The 21971-nt window shown below is 34.3% G+C and overlaps 1 protein-coding gene across 9 annotated transcripts in view; it reads left to right on the top strand.

Moving 5' to 3' along the window:
• Positions 1-21971, top strand: part of VPS13A (vacuolar protein sorting 13 homolog A) — a 233757-nt gene that overhangs the window by 188697 nt on the left and 23089 nt on the right. For 8 of the 9 annotated variants that reach the window (XR_011531544.1, XR_011531547.1, XR_011531546.1 and 5 more), the window contains 13 exons: positions 86-232; positions 435-516; positions 1409-1478; positions 2358-2463; positions 8353-8466; positions 9570-9712; positions 10800-10881; positions 11993-12106; positions 12197-12272; positions 12360-12523; positions 12836-12881; positions 12993-13116; positions 19449-19563. Coding sequence is in view for 5 of the 9 variants with exons in the window: in XM_070590109.1 (XP_070446210.1) it covers positions 86-232; positions 435-516; positions 1409-1478; positions 2358-2463; positions 8353-8466; positions 9570-9712; positions 10800-10881; positions 11993-12106; positions 12197-12272; positions 12360-12523; positions 12836-12881; positions 12993-13116; positions 19449-19563 (1383 nt within the window). In the remaining 4 variants the exon portion in view is untranslated. Of the gene's footprint in view, positions 1-85; positions 233-434; positions 517-1408; positions 1479-2357; positions 2464-8352; positions 8467-9569; positions 9713-10799; positions 10882-11992; positions 12107-12196; positions 12273-12359; positions 12524-12835; positions 12882-12992; positions 13117-19448; positions 19564-19753; positions 21354-21971 lie in introns of those variants that run through there. The other variant, XM_070590111.1, reaches the window with a different exon arrangement.

Here is a 21971-nt window from a genome sequence, read left to right as displayed (position 1 = left end):
AGTTTTCTGGTAACAATTTCTAATTTTAACCGATTATGAATAAAGAGAAATTCCATGGATTTCTTTGGGGGGGCATATTTTTCAGGTTCGCTTCACACCTACTGGGACTAACATGAAAATTCTGCAACCGCATGTAATAGCTATACGAAGAAATTATCTTCCAGCATTGAAAGTGGAATATAGCACATCTGCACACCAGTCATCCTTTAGAATTCAAATTTATAGAATACAGGTGAGTCTGAAAAGATAGTCATATTATATTCTAAAGGAACATAGCAATAAACACGTATATTCCCATGTTCTGTTTTATCTAGTACTTCGGTCAGTTTCAGTCGACTAGGCTTTTTCATTCCTTCTATGTCATAAATCCTATTATTCTACTCAGGTTCTGTAATTAACACATTAATATTCTGACCTGTTTTTTGTCTTCTTAGATCCAAAACCAGATACATGGTGCTGTATTTCCATTTGTGTTTTATCCTATTAAACCTCCCAAGTCAATCACCATGGATTCAGGTTTGTTTGTATTTCTAGATTGGCATAAAAATGATTGTATTAGCTATTTGGTTTATTTTGCTATAAAAATATGAAATGAAACCATTCTCAAGGTTAGTTTCTATAGGATCACTGGAAAATTAAACAGCTTGAAAAAGGACCAGCAAGTACTCAACTAACTTCAACAAAACTCTGAGTGAATACTGAAGAGAAAATTAATTAGAAATATATATTTAAATTTTTAGAAATATTTAAAAACATTACTAATTTGTAAACCCCTGATTTAAAAGCCACTAGAACCTTTGAATAAAGCATGAGGAAATTCAAATTCAGAGTGTTTTCTAATCACGGAAATTGTCCAGTATTCCCCAGACAAGATTAACTGACAAACCCTTTCTTCCATCTGCTTCTTCCCCTTAACTTTTCTTTCTTTACTATCCCTTTTCCCCTCACTTTCTCTTCCCTTTCCTCTGCTCTGCTTCCCCCACCTCTCCTCTTGCTTTCCACCCCCCACCTCCACATCACTGGATGTAAACTATCTAAGGGGGTATCCATAATCTGCGTGGAAGTTTTTTTGACCATGTTCAAGACCCTCCACTTAGAAGTCTGAGGCAAGACCCTGAAATATGTGTTTTCATGAAGTTGCACTGATGATCCTAAGGCATACTTCTAGTTTAAAATCACTAATTTAAAGGATTAGTTACCCTTAGAGTGAATACAGATCATTTAAAAAAAAAAAACAAATCCTGGAGTCTGAAATTAAGATTGTAATGGGTCTTACAAATATCAGTAATTTTAATATTCCTGACTTAGTAAATAATTTAGTTGTCCTTTGTGATGTGTTAAATTGCAAGAAAATGCTTATCTTTTGCGTAAAGCATCATGGATTAATCATATTTACTAACCTTTACAGCACCAAAGCCCTTTACAGATGTCAGTATTGTCATGAGATCTGCAGGGCATTCCCAAATATCACGTATTAAGTAAGTGTCTTAATACATTTTTTGTGTGTTCATTTAATGTTTTGATTTAAGAATGTGAATTAGTTGTACTCTTTAAAAAGATAATTTCAGATGAGTCAAAGATTTAAGTGTAAAATGTTAAATTATGGAAGTCATAGGAAAAATCTATGAATTATTTTATAATCTTGTAGAGTCAGAAGGCTCTGAAAGAAATACACCTAGATATTAACAATAGTCATTTCTAAATTGCGGGTATTTTCTTTTCTTTTTTTGTTTTTTTCTCTCTTAAATTATCTATAATTATTGCATATTGTTTTAGAAACAAGGAAGAAAATATTTTCAAATTCAGTCACTATCCAGTCTAAAAAAATAGAACATTGACAGAAACATCCATCTGTGTGTTACCCCCCATTTCTTGTTTCCCCTACCTTATCACCAAGATAAACACTGTCTTTATGCCCTTGCTTTTTAAAATATAGTTTCACTGTATATGCGTACCTAAACATTGTGCGTCTTAGTTTTCCTTCTTTTTTTCCCCAATCTTTAAAAAAGTCTTTTCAAAATGTACATGTACTCCTGGGACTTTCTTTTTTCATTCAACTTTTTACTAAAATGTATTCATTTTGTTGGATGTAGCTAGAGTTTTTCATTATCACTAATGTATAATATTCTGTTGTATGGCTATATATTACAGTTTCCTTATCAATTTCCTCTGTATAGGTGTCTTCATGTTTTGAGTTTTTTGCCATTATGAACAATCTTGTCCTGACATTTTTTAATTTATTAATCTAGAAAGTCCTAAGTTTCAACATACTAATATATCTGATACTTTTTTCCTCACCTAATATTCTTAATGGAGTTAGTTGATGATTTTTAAATGTTTTCTGCTTTGTAATATAGGTACTTCAAAGTGTTGATCCAAGAAATGGATCTCAGGTTGGATCTTGGCTTTGTCTATGCTTTAGCAGAACTTATGACAGAAGCTGAAGTGACTGAAAAAACGGAGGTAAGACTTAGAATAATAGCCTTGATGGGGAGAATTAGGGAAAGAGGAGGACAAAAAAAGTGATATCATTATAAATTCTTAAAGATGTTAAAATGGTCTTGTTCCATTTTAAAAATACAATTTTTAAATTTTTATTATGCTGCTGTGGTGAGTACATTGGGAGAAATCACATTTTCAGTTTATAGAAGATGGAAGCAAGACAAGTTAAAATAGTCTTTTGAAAGTGAGTTAGCAGATAGGAAGAAAGTTTTTAGGCTGATCGAAGAGGGAAGAGGATAATCAATCATGTTCATATCACTGTTTTTTCTTTATTTTCCTGGGTTACTTTTGTTTCGATTAATAGTTTAGAAATTTGGGTATTACCAGGATATTTGATGATAGAAGGGATAAGGCAAATAAAAGATAGTATCTTATTTGTGACTGATGGAAAGACTATAAAGTGGGTGATAGGGTGGATCAGATGTGGTCTCTTTTTCAGCAGCCCTCACAGAAAGAATTCAGAAGATAAAACGAACTACATGCATAAAGACATATAGTTTTTTTCTTTTAATAACAGTTTATTTAGAGATAGTTCACTTATCATACATTTTACCCATTTAAAGTGTACAGTTCAGCAGTTTTTAGTATATTCACAGAGTTGTACAATTATCACACTATTTCCAGAACATTGTCATCACCACAAAAAGAAATCACTCTAGCCCCATGCAACTACTAATGTACTTTCTGTCAATTGGTTTTCCTATTCCAGACATTTCATATTAATGAAATCATACACTACGTAGTCTTTTTTGATGGGCTTCTTTCACAAAGCCTAATGTCTTCAAGGTTCATCCATGTTGTAGCATGTATCACTACTTCATTTCTTTTTGTGGCCCAGTAACATTCTGTTGCATGGATATCCTACATTTTGTTTATTCATCAGTTAATTTGACATTTAGGGTGTTTCAGCATTTTGGCAATTATGAATAATGCTTCTATGAATATTTGTGTACAATTTTTAGTTTAATTCTAGCCATCCTAGTGGGTGTGAAGTAGTATTGTGGTTTTGATTTCCGTTTACCTGATGAGTAATGATGATGAGGATCTTTTGATGTGTTAATTGACCGTTTGCATATCTTTTGTGGAGAGGTGTCCATTCAGGTCTCTTTGCCTATTGTTTAATGGGTTGTCTTCTTTTTCCTGAATTGTATAAGTTCTTTATATATTCTGAATGCAAGTCCTGTATCAGATATATGATTTGTAAATATTTTCTCTGATTCTGTGTGTTGTGTTTTACTTTCTTGATGTCTTTTGAAGCACAAAAGTTTTTAATATTAATGAAGTCCAAGTTATTTTATCTTTTGTTGCTCATGATTGGTGTCATTTATAAGACTCCTTTGCCAAATCCAAAGTTATGAAAATTTAGTCTGGTGTTATAAGAGTTTTAAAGTTTTAGCTCCTACAATTAGATCTTTCATCTATTTTGAGTTAATTTTTGTGTATGTTGTGAGGTAAAGGTCCAACATCAGTCTTTTGCATTTGACTAAACAACTGTCCCAGTATCATTGTTGAAAACACTGTTCATTCCCCGTTAATGGTCTTGGTACCCTGGTCAAAAATCAGTTGATCATAGACACGTGGTTTTATTCTATTGATCTATATGTCCATTTTTGTGCCAATACAACGCTGTGCTGTTGCTTTATACTAAGTTTTGAGAAGTAAAGTTTTTGAGAAGTATGAATCCTCCTATTTTGTTCTTTTTCAAGATTGTTTTGGTTCTTTTGGGTCCCTTGTGTTTCCATATGAATTTTAGAATCAGCTTGTCAACTTCTTCAGAGAAGTCATCTGGGGTTCTGACAGGGATTACATTGCACCAGAGATCACTTTGGGGGGTATTGCCATCTTAACAATGTTGAGTCTTCCAGTCCTTGAACATGCGATGTTTTCTACTTATGTATATCTTCTTTCTTTCAGCAATGACTTATTGTTTTTAGAGTGTAAGTTTTTACACTTCTTTTGTTAAATTTATTTCTGAGTATTTTCTTCTTTTTTTATAGTATAATGAAAGAAATTGTTTTCTTAGTCTCATTTTTGGTTTGTTCATTCCAAGTGTATAGAAACAATTGATATTTGTATATTGATCCTGTATTCTGCAACCTCACTGAACTTGTTTATTAACTCTAATAGTTGTTTTGTGGAATCTTTAGGGTTTTCTGTATGTGAACTCACGTCATCTGAGAATGGAGGTAGTTTTCCTTCTTCCTTTCTAATCTGGATGGCTTTTGTTTCTTTTTCTTGCCTAATTGCCCTGCTAGAACCTCTAGCAATGTTGAATAGAAGTGCCAAGAGTAGTCATCTTTGCCCTGATTCTGATCTTACAGGGAAAGCTTTCAGTCTTTCACCATTAATTATGATGTTGACAGTGGATTTTTTTGTAGATACCCTGTATCAGGTTGAGTTCTCTTCTGTTCCTAGTTTGTTAAGTATTTTTACCATGAAAATGTGTTGAATTTTGTCAGATGCTTTTTCTATATCTATTGAGATGATCATGTGGTTTTTGTTTTTGTCTAAGATAGTTTTATTGCATTGCATCTTAAAACAGCCTTGCATACCTGGGATAAATTTTGCTTGGTCCTGTGTATAATTTTTTGTATATATTTTCCTGAATTTAGTTTGCTAGTGTTTTGTTGAAGATTTTTGTGTTCATATTCATAAGAGATGTTGGTCTGTCGTTATAGGCCCAACAGTATAGTAAATATATTATTTAATCAATTGCTTTTTAAGTCAGTTAAGAAAGGGAAAAGATTATATATTTATACTGTCTTTTATAATTTTGTGATTACCTTTACCACTGCTTTGTTACCAGTGAATATATTATCCCACTGCCTTCTTGCCTCCTTGTTTCTGCCAAAAAGTCAACTATTAATCTTATGAGGTCCCCTTATATGTAATAAATTGCTTTTTTCTTCTCACTTTTAAGATTTCCTCCTTGTCTTGGACTTTCAGCATTGTTTTTTTGCTGTTATATATCTGTTTGTGAACTTCTGCAGTTTTTACACTTGGAGTTCATTAAACTTCCTGGACATGTAGCTTACTGTTTTTCAATAAATTTGGGAAATTTCCAACCATTATTTCTTCAAATATTTTTTCTACTTCTTCTTCTGTCTTCTCTCCTTCTAATATAGTCACGTGTCCCTTAACGAGGGGAATATGTTCTGAAAAATGTATGGTTAGGTGTTGCCTCACTGTGTGAACATCGTAAAGTGTGCTAACACAAACCTAGATGGTACAGCCTACTACACACCTAGGCTCTATGGCACTAATCTTATAGGACCACCATCATATATGTGGTCCATCATTGACCACCGTATCATTATGCAGTGCATGACTATACCCCCATATTACCTATGTTAGTATGCTTAATGATGACCCGCATTTCTCTGAGACTGTTCATTTTCTTCATTCTTTTTTCTCTCTTTCTTCCGATTGCATAATCTGTAACAGTTTATCTTCAAGTTCACTAATGAAGTGAAGTATTTGAATTTAGCATATAATGAAGCATTTAAACTTCTTCTATCAGTTCAGATACACTATTGAGCCCTTCTAGTGAATTTTCCATTTCTTTTATACTTTTCAACTCCAGAATTTCTGTTTGGTTCTTTTTTATAATTTCCCTCTGTATTGATATTCTCTATTTGATATGACACTGTCATTATAGTTTCCTTTACTTCCCTAAATATTATGATTTCCCTTAGTTATTTGAACATATTTATAATGGTTACTTTGAAGTCTTTTTCTTTTAAATCCAATCTAGTCACTCTCGCAGGCAGTTTCTGTTGCCTGCTCTTTTTCCAGCGTATGGATCATATATCCCTGTATCTTTGCATATCTTATAATTTTTGGTTGGAAACTGGACATTTTAGATAATACGTTGTAGCCACTGTGGGTCCTGAGGCTTGTTACTGTTATTAGTTTATTTCTTTAGTGACTGGCTGGATTATTTTATTGCAGTCTAGACCGCCACACCCCTGCCTTCCCCTGCAGTGTTAAGCCTCTGGTGCTGCTCCTCAGGGAGACGAAGATTTGGGGTACCCAGCTACCCTGGAATGACAGTGGTTTTGACAGGGCTCTCTTCATCTCTTCCCATGAGCACACCCAACTGTTGAACTCCACTCGTTGCGGGCTAGTTGCTCTATTTTTTTCAACAGTGCCTCAGGGCATAAATTACTGTACAGACTAATCCAGTCAAATTTGGGCTGCTTTGAAGGACTTGATTTGGAGATTAGTGCTTGAAATATCTGACCTGGGAGGACTCTTCTAAATTGTCTCTTTCCCCACTTCTCTCATGAAAACTTACAGGCCTACAGTTTAGCCTGTATCTTTGTTTTTTTGTTTTTTTGGTGTTTTTTTTTTAAGGATTGGCACCTGGGCTAACAACTCTTGCCAATCTGTTTTTTTTTCCCCTGCTTTATCTCCCCAAACGCCCCCTGTACACAGTTGTATATCTTAGCTGCAGGTCCTTCTAGTTGTGGGGTGTGGGGCGCCGCCTCAACGTGGCCTGACGAGCGGTTCCATGTCCGCGCCCAGGATCCGAACCCTGGGCCGCCACAGCGGAGCACGCGAACTTAACTGCTCGGCCACGGAGCCGGCCCCTGTATCTTCGTTGAGTCAATGATTTTCTTCCCAATTACCCTTCACCACAAAATCCACTGTTTCCTAAAGGACTCTTATGGTTGAACTTCTTCACTCTCTGTTGTAAATGAAGTCAATTTCTTTGGGAATAGATTAGGAGCTACTTTAAAGTCTACCTGCCCCCCAGCAAAATCTCTGAACCAGAGTTTTGGAGCTGGGGGTGAAGCAAGGGTGATCAGAGCCCCAATATTCTAAGTGGTGTCACACTCAGGTAGAGCACTTGTTTCATGAGTAGAGACTGGACAGAAGAAGGCAGCTCCTACGTTCCATGTAATTTAGCCTCAGCGGCTGATCGGTGGGGATAGGGTGAGAAATGCTGACATCCTGTGCCTTCTAGGAAGAGTCCTCCAATTGGAGTCTGGCCATAGAGGGAGCTCTGTGTATACCAGTCTTGAGTGGAGTTGTGGCTTGTTGAGCTGAGAGTGGGAATTGAGAGAATGGTCCTTGTTCAGATGCCGCAAACTTCCTTTTCTTACGAAATTTTTGTAGATTAATAGATGTTTCATTTGCTTATATCCTTAGGACCATTCATAGAGGCCTTAAATGTTTGTTTTTTAAATACATTTTACCAGTTTTGTTGGGGAACTGGCCTAAAGAGCTTCTCACACTATCATCCCAGAAGTCAATTTCCAAATACACTTTTAGTAAGACTCTCATTTTGATGATTTTGTTAATAAGTTAAAATGTGAATGTTGGGCCATTTCTCAGCACATAGAAGTAACTTTGATTTGTGAGTGTTGGAAGAGAAGTACTGTTGATTATCAAGAATGAAAGCACTAATCATTTCGTGCAAAATTATTTCCACTGCCTTCCCCTTTTTTGACCGTATTACCAGCCTCTGTAGATGTCAGTAAGGCATTTATCAAAAAGCTACAAGTGAACTATGATTGTATTTAAAAAAATAAATGTTTCTAAGAAAGTGTTGATGGATTGGATCAGTGGCCTTTTGGAATAAAATCTATGGTCACATGAAGAAAAGCTTAGTGTCTTTTAATGGATTGTATGGAAACATAGAAGATATGCTTATCAGTTTGTGAGTGACAGAACTTTCCTGACAACAGAGATGTTAGTTTCCCTTCTGAGGCAGTATCTTTCCATCCATGAGCAGTGTTGAATCTGGATATTATAGGGAACTCTTCTGCAGTGTGTGAGCTATTGGCTTAAATACCTCATTCAGATCAGTCCCACAAGTTTTTAATATTTTATGTTCCTTTGTAGATTGAACTTTTTCATAAAGATATAGAAGCTTTCCAAGAAGAATATAAAACAGTTTCATCGGTAGATTCATCACAAGTCAGTCTCTATGAATATTTTCATATATCTCCTATCAAGGTAGGGGAAAGACAAGTCATTTTTATTATCCTTGATAATCTAGGTAATAACAAATCAACTTGATCAGTTTGGGGGGATATAGCATTTAAATTATGTTCTTTAGTAGTATATAAATTCTGTAACTTCTCAATTACAAATGTAAATAAATAGCAAAGGAATAATCCTTTTAAATTTTTATTTGTACTTATAATAATTTTTCACCATGTGGAAGTCATAGTGGAACCACCTACAGCATATGTTTGTATGTTTATATCTTGACCTAACATTATGTTACCTTATTTTTCTGTTAGGGTGTTTATGACAATTTTCAAAATTTTGTGTATGACATATATATAACTATTTTTTTAATTGAGGTATAATTGACATATAAGATTCTATTAGTTTCAGGTGTGCAACATAATGATTCAATATTTGCATATGCTGCAAAATGATCACCACAGTAATTCTAGTTACCATCCATCACCATACAGTGTTACGAATTTTTTTCTTATAATGAGAACTTTTAAGATTTACTCTCTTAGCAACTTTCAGATATGCAATATGGTATTGTTAACTCGAGTATATGTTTTAAATTAATTTATAAAGTAACTTTGATTTAAGAATTGAAGATTGAATGGAAGTAAATGTAAGTTCTTAACACAAAGTTTCTATGAGTTACATATTACTTGAAAAATTATTGTACAACTATATCTACAGTATGTATATGCATACAATACAAAAGTGCTTTTTAACTGGCTTCACCATGCTAACTTAATTCTAATAGTTGAAACATTCACTTTTGGAGATATTTGAGTTATTTCCAACAACTTCAACTTCTAGATTTTAAATGTTATTAAAAGGTATGTAAAAATTAGTATGTTCCTAGGTTCACTAAAAGAATTGAAGTAAATATCATATAATCTTACATTGCTGAATTTAAAATTTTAAAAGAGCTGTACTAGATTTTAAATTCCTTTAACTTTCACTTATTAATTTTGGCATAATCCGGATAACTTTGAAGTCTTATTTATCATGTAGTGAATTTAAAATGAGATTAAATTTTAAAAGTTAAAATTGTCATTGTGAAGATAGTGCTTTCAATATTTATTTCTTTCTCTCTTTAGTTGCATTTAAGTGTTTCACTGAGTTCGGGTAAAGAAGCTAAAGATTCAGAACAACATGGAGGGCTGCTTGCAGTTCATTCTTTAAATCTGTTACTGAAGAGTATTGGTGCCACTCTTACAAATGTACAAGATGTAGTTTTTAAGTATGTTTAATATTCAAGTCTATAAATTAGTGAAATGTCCATTTTATATTTACCTCAAAATTTTATAAGTGAAAAAGTGTGTAAAGTACATTGCATATCATAGGCAAAATATAGTTTTTGCTGTTAAATGGAATGTAATTTAAGTAACATATTACTTGCTAACCCTTAACTACTAAATAACAGAATAGTTATTAAATAATTTCCTTAAGAAAGAGGGACAGTGGCCGTGCAAGTTTGTGCAATTTGTGAGGCCCTTCTGGCCTAGGAAAGGATTCCTAAGAAGCTGTGTGTGCCCTAAGGTGTGGTGTCTAAAAGATGTGGTGCTTAAAACTTACAGCTTCAAGGCCTACAGGATCAAGACTCGTCAAAGCATTTGTGACTAGAATAAAATGAATGCCATGATAGTGAAAATGAAAGAATCAGTTTAAATGTTAGCATCAAGAATTTACGTTTTAATGTGAGTCATAATGGAAGCTCTTAGAGCATCTGACCAAAGAGACTCAGAGTCTGAGGGGGACCTTTAGATGAGAGTGACTTTTTCAGGTAGCACCTAGAACTGTTACTAAGAGCAGTAGTAAGAATCAGTCAGTCCAGTGAGAGGTAACTCCAGGACATGCTGTGAATAGATTATAAGTGAATCAATCTTGCTTCCTCAGCTGTCAGCTGATCAGGCAGGACCTGCAGCAACTGAACTCTGGCCATTCTTGAGCAGCCTCTTCCATTTATCTCCGTGTGTCAAACAGTTTCTGTGTGGGCCATAATAGGACAGAGTTGAGAAATACGGTTCATGTCCATGAGTGGGAAACTGGAGGTCTCTGCATCTCCTAAATTATGTGAAAATGTGTATATATTGGCAGCTTTTCCGAGGATAAGATCCATAGCTTTTATCAGATTCTTAGAGGGTTCTTTGATCAGAATGTGCAGAGATGTATGTAAAAGAGTAGATTTTCTGATTGGCATGGGAAAATGTACTAACAGGAAAGATTTTTAGGCAAATTCTAAAGAAAATAAAATTATTCATTAATATTAAAAACATCCTCTTTCCTTTTTTCCACACACGCACACATTATTTATATATTTTTTTCAGGCTTGCATTTTTTGAACTCAACTATCAGTTCCATACAACATCTGAACTACAGTCTGAAGTAATAAGACACTACTCAAAACAGGTTTGTCTGAGATTATTTCACAAAGGGACAAAGTGGTATAAAATAGTTAAACTGTATATGTCTGTATGCGTATAATGTAGATTTGGCAAGGAAGTGAAAAACCATTTTCAAAATTTTAAAACATGAGTTTTTTCCCCTCAGAATTGTAGAAAGAAATTGAGCCCAACTCCATTTCCATTTTTTGTCCTATTTTTTAGCCACTGACAGAAATCTTTCCTGGACAGAAATATTTCCTAGGCATAAATCTTTAAATAAAATATTAACTAAGTAATTCACCACACTTACTTAAAAAAAAAATAGATTCAAGGGAAACTATTTATTAGTAACTAACTGATGAACATAGGATACTTTTTAATGTAATTGAGTTGTTGAGTCAGCTAGATACGTTATCTTAGTGGGGTTTTTTTCCGCCTCTAGACAGACTCCTGTATTGTACGATATAACTTATTGAGTATCTGAGGCAGCTGTTGTATAGTGGAAGGTCACTGAGCTTGACCTAAGAGGTCTGGATTTGGATCCCAGTTTTGCTGTTTACCCACTGTGTGACCCTGGGCATCCTTTGACGCATGTGTTTCTCTAGCTTTTAAAATCATGGTGGTAATCACTGTCAAACGTAGTTGTAAAAGTGAAAGAATTTTGAATATTCTAAAGCTTTATGTAACTATCTCATATTATTTCCAATATTCTAACACCAAATTGCTTTTTGAAAATGAAGACTAGTGGGGCTGGCCTGATGGCATAGTGGTTAAGTTTGTGCACTCTGCTTCAGCAACCCAGGGTTCACAGGTTCAGATCCCAGGTGCAGACCTAGCACTGCTCATCAAGCCATGCTTTGGTGGCATCTCACATAAAATAGAGGAAGATTGGCACAGATGTGAGCTCGGCAACAGTCTTCCTCAAGCAACAAGAGGAAGATTGGCAACAAATGTTAGCTCAGGGCCAATCTTCCTCACAAAACATAAAAATAAAAAATGAAAATGAAGACTAGTGATGAATAAGGTGATAATGATTTAGGTGTTGAAATAAAAAAACTGGATATGTGTACTAGATATAAGAAAAAAGTATTAAGTCTGATCATCCAAATTGATTAAAGTTCGTATTTCATTTTTAGGCCATTAAGCAGATGTATGTACTCATTCTTGGACTTGAAGTTTTGGGAAACCCTTTTGGCTTGATTAGAGAATTTTCTGAAGGTGTAGAAGCATTTTTTTATGAACCTTACCAGGTAAGATAGTTATCCTCATTTATAGCAATAAGTTCACCTTTAACAGTAAATATAACATTATTTGTTTGTTTTTTTTTTTTGACCCTTTAGGGAGCCATTCAGGGTCCTGAAGAGTTTGTGGAGGGAATGGCACTAGGACTGAAGGCACTAGTTGGTGGAGCTGTTGGTAAGAAACAGAATGCCTACTGAGTAGGATTATGCTAGAAAGTAATGATATATTTGCTCTTATTAAAGATACTGTAACTTCTGCTAGGTGGATTAGCTGGTGCTGCCTCCAGAATCACCAGTGCTATGGCTAAAGGGGTAGCAGCTATGACTATGGATGAAGACTACCAACAGAAGAGAAGAGAAGCCATGAATAAGCAGCCAGCTGGTCTTAGAGAAGGCATCACTCGTGGAGGAAAAGGCTTAGTTTCTGTAAGAAATTTCCCAGGGTTGTGAACATTTTAGGGAATATCTTTTAAAGCCACATTCTGTGAATAAGGAAATAGACATAGAACTTTGGCTCCTTCAAATATTATTTGGATATTGGAGGAACAGTAGGTTGTGGCCTATGTGAAATATGTCAGTAGCCTCCAAAAGCATTCAGGTTAAATAAAATAGTTAGTAATTATGTTAGTTCTTAGGTGTCTAGAAAGCAGAGCTCCGTATTTTTTTGGTAAGCCAGATTTGGTGCTTCAAGGCATTGTGTGAAAGTTTTATAAATTTTCACTTGTCCTTTCCCTTTAGGGTTTTGTAAGTGGCATAACAGGAATTGTTACAAAACCAATCAAAGGCAAGTATGATAGTTCCTTCGGGTGATATATATTACCAAGTCTTTCACAAGTTGATTCTATTTTCATTCTTCATCCAATTGTCTAAAACGTTGTCTTTCTTTTCTTTCTAGGAGCTCAAAAAGAAGGGGCAGCTGGTTTCTTTAAAGGTGTTGGGAAAGGTTTAGTTGGAGCAGTGGCAAGGCCAACAGGAGGCATCATAGACATGGCTAGCAGTACGTTTCAGGGAATAAAAAGGTAAATTCTCTTTGATGTAGCATATGAGTAAAATGCTTAAACCACAAGAAATGAAATACATCTGTTTGGCTCAAGGCACTTAGTTATGAACCCTACAATATAGCAAGTTGCATATGATCTTTCTAATTCCTTTCTATAGTTTTAAGTTGTTGCCGTTGCATCATTTCAACTTTATAGAGTTCTCCTTTATTTGTCATTTCTTCCCAGGTGTCTTGGCAGGAAAGGTTTAGCAAGTTAAGCAAGCTTTTCAGTTATATTGATTGATATACATTACAATAATGGAATGCTATATGTCAGTTATAAAATTAGCAAATGTAATATTCTGTCTCCTATTTTGAGAAATAAAGAATGGCATTTTATATTCCTAGTTCAAACTCACCCTGTGTTCACCCTTCATTTATGCTCTGATTTTGTTATGAAACATGACATCTGTTCCTTATATTTTTCTTCATTTGTGCAATAATTTTAAAGCATGGTATCCCTTCCTCCAAATTAAATTTAGCTTAAGACTGAAATTTACTAAGTGCATTATTGTTATCTGTTCTAGAAATTTGCAACACATACAATGATTGATTAAATTCATGCTAATGAGACCTGATTTAGAAAGATAGGTGGGTGGATATCTCCCTAATCTGTTTCCTTTGGTATTGTCTCTTGCTTCCTGCTCTATAGGGGTAAGTATTGTCATCCTATGAGCTGCTCCTCTTAAGTCAGTATTTCATACTCCTTACCATAATTGGATGTTTTCAGTTTTGTAATTTAGAATTAGGATGAGAAAAAAAGTTTGTCTCTTCTACCTGTAACTAGTTTCACACATATAATGTGTTGAGTTTTAGTCATTAGAGAAACTCAAAAGTCAGTGAAACATGAGGAGTTCAAAATGTGTAGGGCTGGCCCCATGGCTTAGTGATTAAGTTCAGTGCGCTGTGCTTCAGAGGCCTGGGTTCACAGGTTCAGATCCTGGGCACAGACCTACACCACTTGTCAGCCATGCTGCGGCAGCCACCCACAAAATAGAGAAAGATTGGCAGGGATGTTAGCTCAGGGCAAATCTTCCTCAGCAAGAAAATTTTAAAAAATATGTAGAGAGCTAGGCAGGTATCTGTTCAGAGCTGCTATAATAACTTTCCATTTATCTAAAAACCTTATAATCTATACCCAGCTACATTACCTTTAAGGATTAACAGCAAAATAAAACATTTTTAGAAAAAAATAAGACTAGGAACTATTAAAGGACATACTTGTAAAAGGACACTGAGACCAGAAAGAAGTGGGTTATAAGAATCAAATGTAAAAATATAAATTGGTAGATAAAGCTAATTGAACTGTATAAAAACAGCTTTGGAACCAAAATATTAAAAATAATGAGATGCAATTTGAAGGGAATAATTGGCATTAAGCATTTTAATTTCATTTCTGAAGAAGATATACTATTTATTTTATATATATATATCATATATATTATATATAGTAAATATATACACACACACATATACACATACACACCATATAGACTAAAGAGGATTACTACATAACATCAGATGAAACAGACTGTAAGGCAAAAAACAGGAAAGCATTATTTTAGATAAATAAGATAATTAGTTAATGATAAAAAGAACAATTAACCAAGAAGATAATAACAATTTTTAATTTATCTTCAACTCACAATAGCCTCAATCTTTGTAAAGCAAAAATGATAAAATTACAAAAACTTTCCAGATCTTCAATAATGGTGTAAGAATCTAACATTTCTTTCCATAATTGATAGATCAGGAAGACAAAATAAAAGTAAATAAATGATTTGAACACAGTTAACAAGTTTGATCTAATACACATATAAATATTTATTGATTCATTACATTTTAGGGAGCTTCTTATATGTCTAGATACTGTTTTACTCGCTGAAGAAACCCAGAAATGGACACAAGTGGCAAAGTTCCTGTCCTCATAGAGCTTGCATTTCTAGTGGGAGAATAATAGAAATAAGTAAACTGGTAAATAAATGATATGTTAAATGGTGAAAATGCTATATTTTTATATATATATAAGAAAATAATATATATTCTTATATATATAAGAATCATATATATTCTTATATTCATATATAAGATGTTCAGATATACATTCATGTATAAGATGTTCAGAGAAGCTTCACTGGTAAGGTTAAATTTGTGGAGAGATGTGAAGGAAGTAAGGGAGTGAGCCATGTGAGAAGAATGTCGTAGGCGGTAGGAACAGCAAGTACAAAGCCCTGATGCAGGAGGATGCATGGCCAGTGTACCTGGAGTAGATTGAGCAAAGGAAAAAGTGGGCAAAGATGTTCTCAGAGAATGAGCAAGGGATCAGATCATATAGGGCTTGGTAAGCCTCTGTAAGGATTTTAGCGTTTTCTTACGTAAGACAGGAAGCTATTGGAAGGTTTTGAACAAGAAGAATGATATAAACTGGCTGCTATATTGAGAATAAACCATAGGGGGACCAGGGCAGACATGGGAACACTTAAGAGGCTTTTGCAGTGATAGGAGAAATGATTAGACTAGGGTGATTAGACCAGTATAGGCTAGAGGTTGTAAGGAAGGAGTCATGTTCCGCATGTGTTTTGAAGGTGGTAGCAACAAGATTAGTTAATAAATTGGACGTGGCATATGGAAGAAAGAGTTCATCAAGGGCAATTCTAAAGTTTTTGTCTGAACCACTAGAAGGATAAAGTTGTCATTCCTTTTAGGGAAAGAGGGAATTCACAGTTTTGTTTTGAATATATTAAACTTAAACTATCTCCTAGATGTCCAAATGGAGACATTTAGTAGTTGTTGAGTATAGGAGTCTGAAGTTCAAGAGAAGGCTCCAAGCTAGAGTTAAAAATTAGAGATTCTTGAACCTATAATACGGTGTTTAAAGCCATGAGATTGGATGAGATAACCTAGGGAAAGAAAATGGAAAAGAGAGAAAAGAAGAGTTCCAAGGACTTGGCCTTCAAGCACAGCAACACGTAGAAGTTGGGGAAATAAAGAGGACCCAGGAAAGGGCCATTAAATGGAATGGCCATTAAAGTAAGGGGGATAATTGAGAAAGTGGTGTTCCAAAAGCCAAGAAACAGACAATCCTAGCTTGTACTGTTGTGTAAGAGAAAAGAGAACCCTCTCTCATGCATCTTGTGTGAGAGCACTATAAGTTTGATTTGAAAAGCAGGTGTGGGACTTAGAACAGAGAAATTGTTCCCCTCTCATCTTTGCAGTCCCTCTACCTGGAGTACTCTTCTCTCTGTTGTCAGCATGGTCACTTCCTTTATTCAAAACTTATCTTCCCAGTGAGGCCTTCCATGCCACCCTAAAATTTCAATTTATCCCCTACTCCTGCCCAGATACTTCGTATCTCTCTTCCCTCCTTTATTTTTCTTCTCTTTAGCTCTCATCACTATTTAATGCACTATATATTTTACCTTGTTTATTTGTCTTTCCTACCAGAATGTAAGTTTTGTGAATGCAGTGCCTCTTGTCTGTTTCCACAGCACTTAGAATACTGCTTGACATGTGGTAGTCTTTTTTTGCACTGAGATCATTGTAGAGTCACATGCAGTTGTAGGAAATAATGCAGAGAGACCCCTTGTACATGTATTATGTTTTCTATGGCTACTGTAACAAATTATCACAAAATTGATGGCTTAAACGATAGAAATTTATTCTCTCCCAGCTCTGGAGTCCAGAAGTGAGAAATCAAGGTGTCAGCAGGGCTGCACTGCTTCTGGAGGGAAGAATTTGCACCTTGCCTCTTCCAGCTTCAGGTGGCTACAGGCATTTCTTGGCTTGTGGCTGCATCATTTCAATCTCTGCCTTCATCTTCACATTCCTTCTCCTCTGTATGCCTAATCTGCCTCTGCCTCTCATGAGGACACTTGTGGTGGCATTTAGGGCCCACACAGATAATCCAAGATTATCACCTCATCTTGGAATCCTTAAGTTAATCATATCCACATAGACTTTACCATATAAAATAACATTCAGAGGTTCCAGGGATGGGAGCCTGATATCCTTGAGAACCACCATCCAGACCACCACATATATTTGGCCCAGTTTCCACAGTAGTAACATTTTGCAAAACTTTAACAGTATCACAACCAGGATATTGACATGATACAATCCACCAATTTTATTCAGATTTCCTCAGTTTGTACTCATTTGCTTGTGTGTGCACCAGTTTCATACGATTTTATCATTTTTGTATGTTTGTGTCCACCACCACAATGAAGATACTAAACAGTACCAGCACCACAAAAATATCTCATATTGCCCTTTTATAACCACATCTACCTCCCTCCCATATATCCCTGTAATCTATAATGCTTTTTTAAACACCTTAATATAGTCTACTTAAAATTGAGATATAATTTGCATACTATTAAAAAAATCACCATTTTAAAGTGTACATTTCAGTAATTTTTAGTATATTCACAAAGTTGTACAGTCATCACCGCTATCTAATTCTACAGCATTTTCATCACCCGAAAAAGAAATCCTGTGCTTGTGAGCCGTCACTCAGCATTTCCCCTCTTGTCAGCCAACAGCAACCACTATTCTTCTTCCTGTCTCTCTGGATTTGCCTCTTCTGGACATTTCATATAAATGGAATTATACAGTGTGTGTCCTCTTGTGGCTGGATTCTTTCACTTAGCATTATAATGTTTTCAGGGTTCATCCATGTCGTAGCATAAATGAGGACTCCTCTGTCCTAGAGAATGTTCTGTGTGCACTTGAGAAGAATATGTAGTTTGCTGTTGTTGGAATTGAGTGTTTTATAGACGTTTTTAGGTCTAACTGGATGGTAGTGTTGTTCAAGTCTTCTATTTCCTTGCTGATCTTCTGTCTGTTTGGTATCCATTATTGAAAGTTGAGTATTGAATGACTATTATTGTTGAATCGTCTTTTTCTCTTTTCAATTCTGTCAGTTTTTGCTTCGTGCATTTGGGGGCTCTGTTGTTAAGTACTTATGTTTATAATTTTTATATCTTCTTGATGAATTGACCCTTTTCTCGTTGTGAAATGGCCTTCGTTGTGACTAATAAGAATTTTTTTGTTTAAAGTCTAATTTTTTCTGATCTTACTATAGCCATTCCGGCTCTCTTTTGGTTACTATTTACATGGTATATCTTTCTTCATCCTTTTACTTCCGACTTATTTATGTCTTTGACTCTAAAGTGAGTCTCTTGTGGACAGCAGATATTTTTTTATCCATTCTGCCAAATTCTTATAACTGGGGGATTTATCTATATCTGTGTGTCTATATATGTGAATATATTATGTGTAAGCTCTTAACTAATATTTGTTGAATGTGTGAATATTTGTTGAATGAATGAACAAATAAATGGACCATTCACATGTAGGTCCATATAGTCAAAAATGTTAAATAAAATATTACAGTACCAAATTCAGCAATGTATATATGAATTTCAAACAAAACATATTGAGTCCAAGTAGAAATATGAGGGTATTTGAACATCAGAAAACCATGTAATGTAAGATTTATAACATTAATAGATTGAAGGAGATTAAACCACATTATTACAGCAATGACCAGGAAAAAAATCGTTACTTAAAATTCATTGCACATCCAAGATTTTCAGAAACAATAATAGAAAAAGAGCTATAACAAGCAAACTAAGAGTAGAAATGAACTTACTTGGCTTGACAAAAGTTGCCTTTAAAAAGGAAAGCAAAAACATTGCTAATATCTGTACATCATGGAGAACTCTTAACAGCTTTCCTTTTAAAGTTAGGAATGAGACAGGGATGCCTACAGTCCCTCTTGTATTTAGCATTGTACTGGAGGAACTAGACAGTATATAGTCATGGACTGCATAGCAATGTTTTGGTCAACGACGGAGTACATGTACAACAGTGGTCCCATAAGATTAGTAGCATAGAGCCTGGGTGTGTAGTAGGCTATACCATCTAGATTTGTGTGAGTACACTCTATGATGGTCACTCAGCAACAAAATTGCCTAACGATACATTTCTCAGAACGTATCCCCATCATTAAGTGACACATGACTGTAGTAAGAAAGAAAAAGAAATTGAAGGTCTTAAAATGGAAAAGACAAAAGCAGTATTCATCATTTGCTGATTCTCTGATTATTGTCTACAAGAAAGTCCAAGAGAATCTATAAACAAACTTTACAATTCTGTGTTTTTCTGGAGAACTTAGTCATAAAGACAAATTTTAAATAGAGTAATAGACTTACTTTATCCAAAAGAAGATCCTTTTTAGTAGTTGCATTTCAAAGTTACTTATGAGTTTTTGAATAATTTTTAAAATCAAGTTATATTTTTTCTCCCTAGAGCTACAGAGACTTCTGATGAAGTGGCGAGTCTGCGACCTCCTCGATTCTTTAATGAAGATGGAGTTATCAGACCTTACAGGTTGAGGGATGGCACTGGAAATCAAATGTTACAGGTGGGTGAAAAATATCTTATAAATTAAGATTAGTCAAGTTAACTTTTTTAAAAGTAGCTATATAATGCTTTAAATATATGTCAGATTAGGCTTTTATTGGTTTTCTTTAATTCCATTTGTAAGTGTCTTATGTTTACTTAGGTTTTAATGTACATTTATTTACTATAAGATTTTTTTTTCTTTTTTACAGGCATCAAAAAGTTTGATATGAAAACAGTTAATGCATGACTTTGCAAGTGAAAGCCAGCAGTAGATTTTAGTCTTAAAATTTATAGACTACGTACAGCTGTTTCAGTATTTTGAATACAAAGGAAAGCTTTTGTATTGGTAACTTTTTATATAGGATTTTTAGTGAATCTGATCTTTTTATAGGCTATTCTTAGTTGTGTACTGGATTTGCTAGATTTATTGAAAGCTCTTGTGCCTTTTGTACCCTCATAGTTGGTGGTACACATTTAGTCAATTAGACCATTTCTGTTTATCAAACCACTAGTAGCTTTTTTTGCCAAATATAACCCTCATGTCCAATTAGTCATGGATAAGGAAAAATCTCAGGACCACTGCTATTGCAAATTCTTGGGTTCTTATGTTTTTCTTTTGAAGATGCTTAAGTGGCCATGACCCTCTTCCTGCTTTATGCTTGTGTAGTCTGTTTGAAACTTTGTAGAATTTGATAAGCAGTTCACATGAAAGCCAACATCTTTTAGTAAGAAGAATTAGCTTTTGGAACAAACGACTTTCTTACTTTGTACATGGGACTTTTTAAAATCTGGATTATAGTGTAGGTAACTTACATCATAATAGGTTATACTGATTTAAAGTCGTTTCTGTGTTTAGCTGTGGAATACTAAATTAAATCATTTGTTTGAAAACAAACAAGGAGTCATTATGTTGTATAGACTTGAAAATATTCATGGTAATAATAAACTGTGGGGATATGATCCTTCTTTTATAGCCTTGGTATTATAAATATTTCATCTTTAGAGTGAAGAGGGTAAAGATTTGAAACTTTAATATTTTACCCACTACATCCAGAGTATATAATTTCACATAAAATGTACTTCCATCTAATGTAGTAAAACATAACCATTGAGTAAATGTGCAATATTTAGTAAAGTGATTTTACAGTGTGTTTAAAATGTTTTTAAAGCATCAAAATAATTGTGTATTGGGATACACCTGGCAATCTAGTGCTAAAGGACGTGTTTCACAGTCTCTACAATGACAGCATATTACTCTTTGGAAATGTTACAGAAGAAGTCACCTATGGTTAATACAATTGAACATATATTTCTGCTCAGTATCTGCCTTCCCTTGTTAGAACACAATTAGTGTGATACTGATATTTTACTAGACTGAAGTTAGCAAATCACCTTTTAGAAAACTAAAAATATTTCTTGAGAAATTATTTTAACAAACTTAGTATGAAGTAAGGATGAGTAGTGAGGAGAGGTTTAAAAATACGTCCTCATTATTAGGGAACAGCTTATACTACGTAAGAAAGCCATGAGTTATCAAAAATTTCTTGTGGTTGATGTTTCAAGTAACAAGTAAATTTCAGTGACAAGTAAATTTATTCTACATTTTCATTGTTGTTTTCTGAAACTTTAAAACTTTGGGATTCAAAAGTCATGACTTTTGAGTGTATTTTTAAAGATGCATATTATTTTCAGTAGGCCAGTCTTAGCACTAATTAACTTAAGGAGCTGTTTAAATGACTAAAAACTCACAATCCTTGTCAGCCATTACTTGTGTTTCAGCAGGAACAATAAAACGCATGTTAGCTGGAATACCTGTGTCGATTCATCAGATGCTTTAGGCTGTTTCTGGTTAGCATTATTCTCTTACAGATATAAGAAGTGGGTTGTTGCTTTGGTGGTAATGGTGCTTTTTTGAATCTCAAAACTCTTCTGTATTATTAGCAAACACTTTAAAATCTACAAATACCAGTATTGTGGAAAAGAAGTAGATAACATATAAACAGAATTTAAAATCTCATCTGCCTAGTTTTAACCTAAGTGATTTAACAATGGTGCCCTTAGAAAATGTTTAACACTTTCAAATGTTTCTCCTTTTATTTTCTGATTTTCTAGAAAAGGTACTCTGTGTTCACTAAGTTATATATGCCCATATATATAATTAAATATAAAATACACTCTTTCATTGTGTATCTAGGAAGTAGCACATTTTTATAGTGCTTCCTAGTAGTTAATTAAAGTTGCCTACTTAGAGAAATAGAATAATAATTCTAAGACATTCACAGAATATCTCACTGGTATCATCAAACTATTTTATACATTAAGTAAACCAACCAGTAGAGTTTAGTCTTAGGTCTATTAAGTTATGTAATATTATATCCATAATTACTGCCCTACTCAGAGCTGAAAAGTCTACTTCAAAATTATTCT

The sequence above is a fragment of the Equus przewalskii genome, chromosome 22 (assembly GCF_037783145.1).
Source record: "Equus przewalskii isolate Varuska chromosome 22, EquPr2, whole genome shotgun sequence".
In the NCBI taxonomy this organism is placed as follows: domain Eukaryota; kingdom Metazoa; phylum Chordata; class Mammalia; order Perissodactyla; family Equidae; genus Equus; species Equus przewalskii.
Note: the sequence above shows the minus strand (reverse complement) of the source record. Positions and strands in the feature narration are given on the sequence as shown.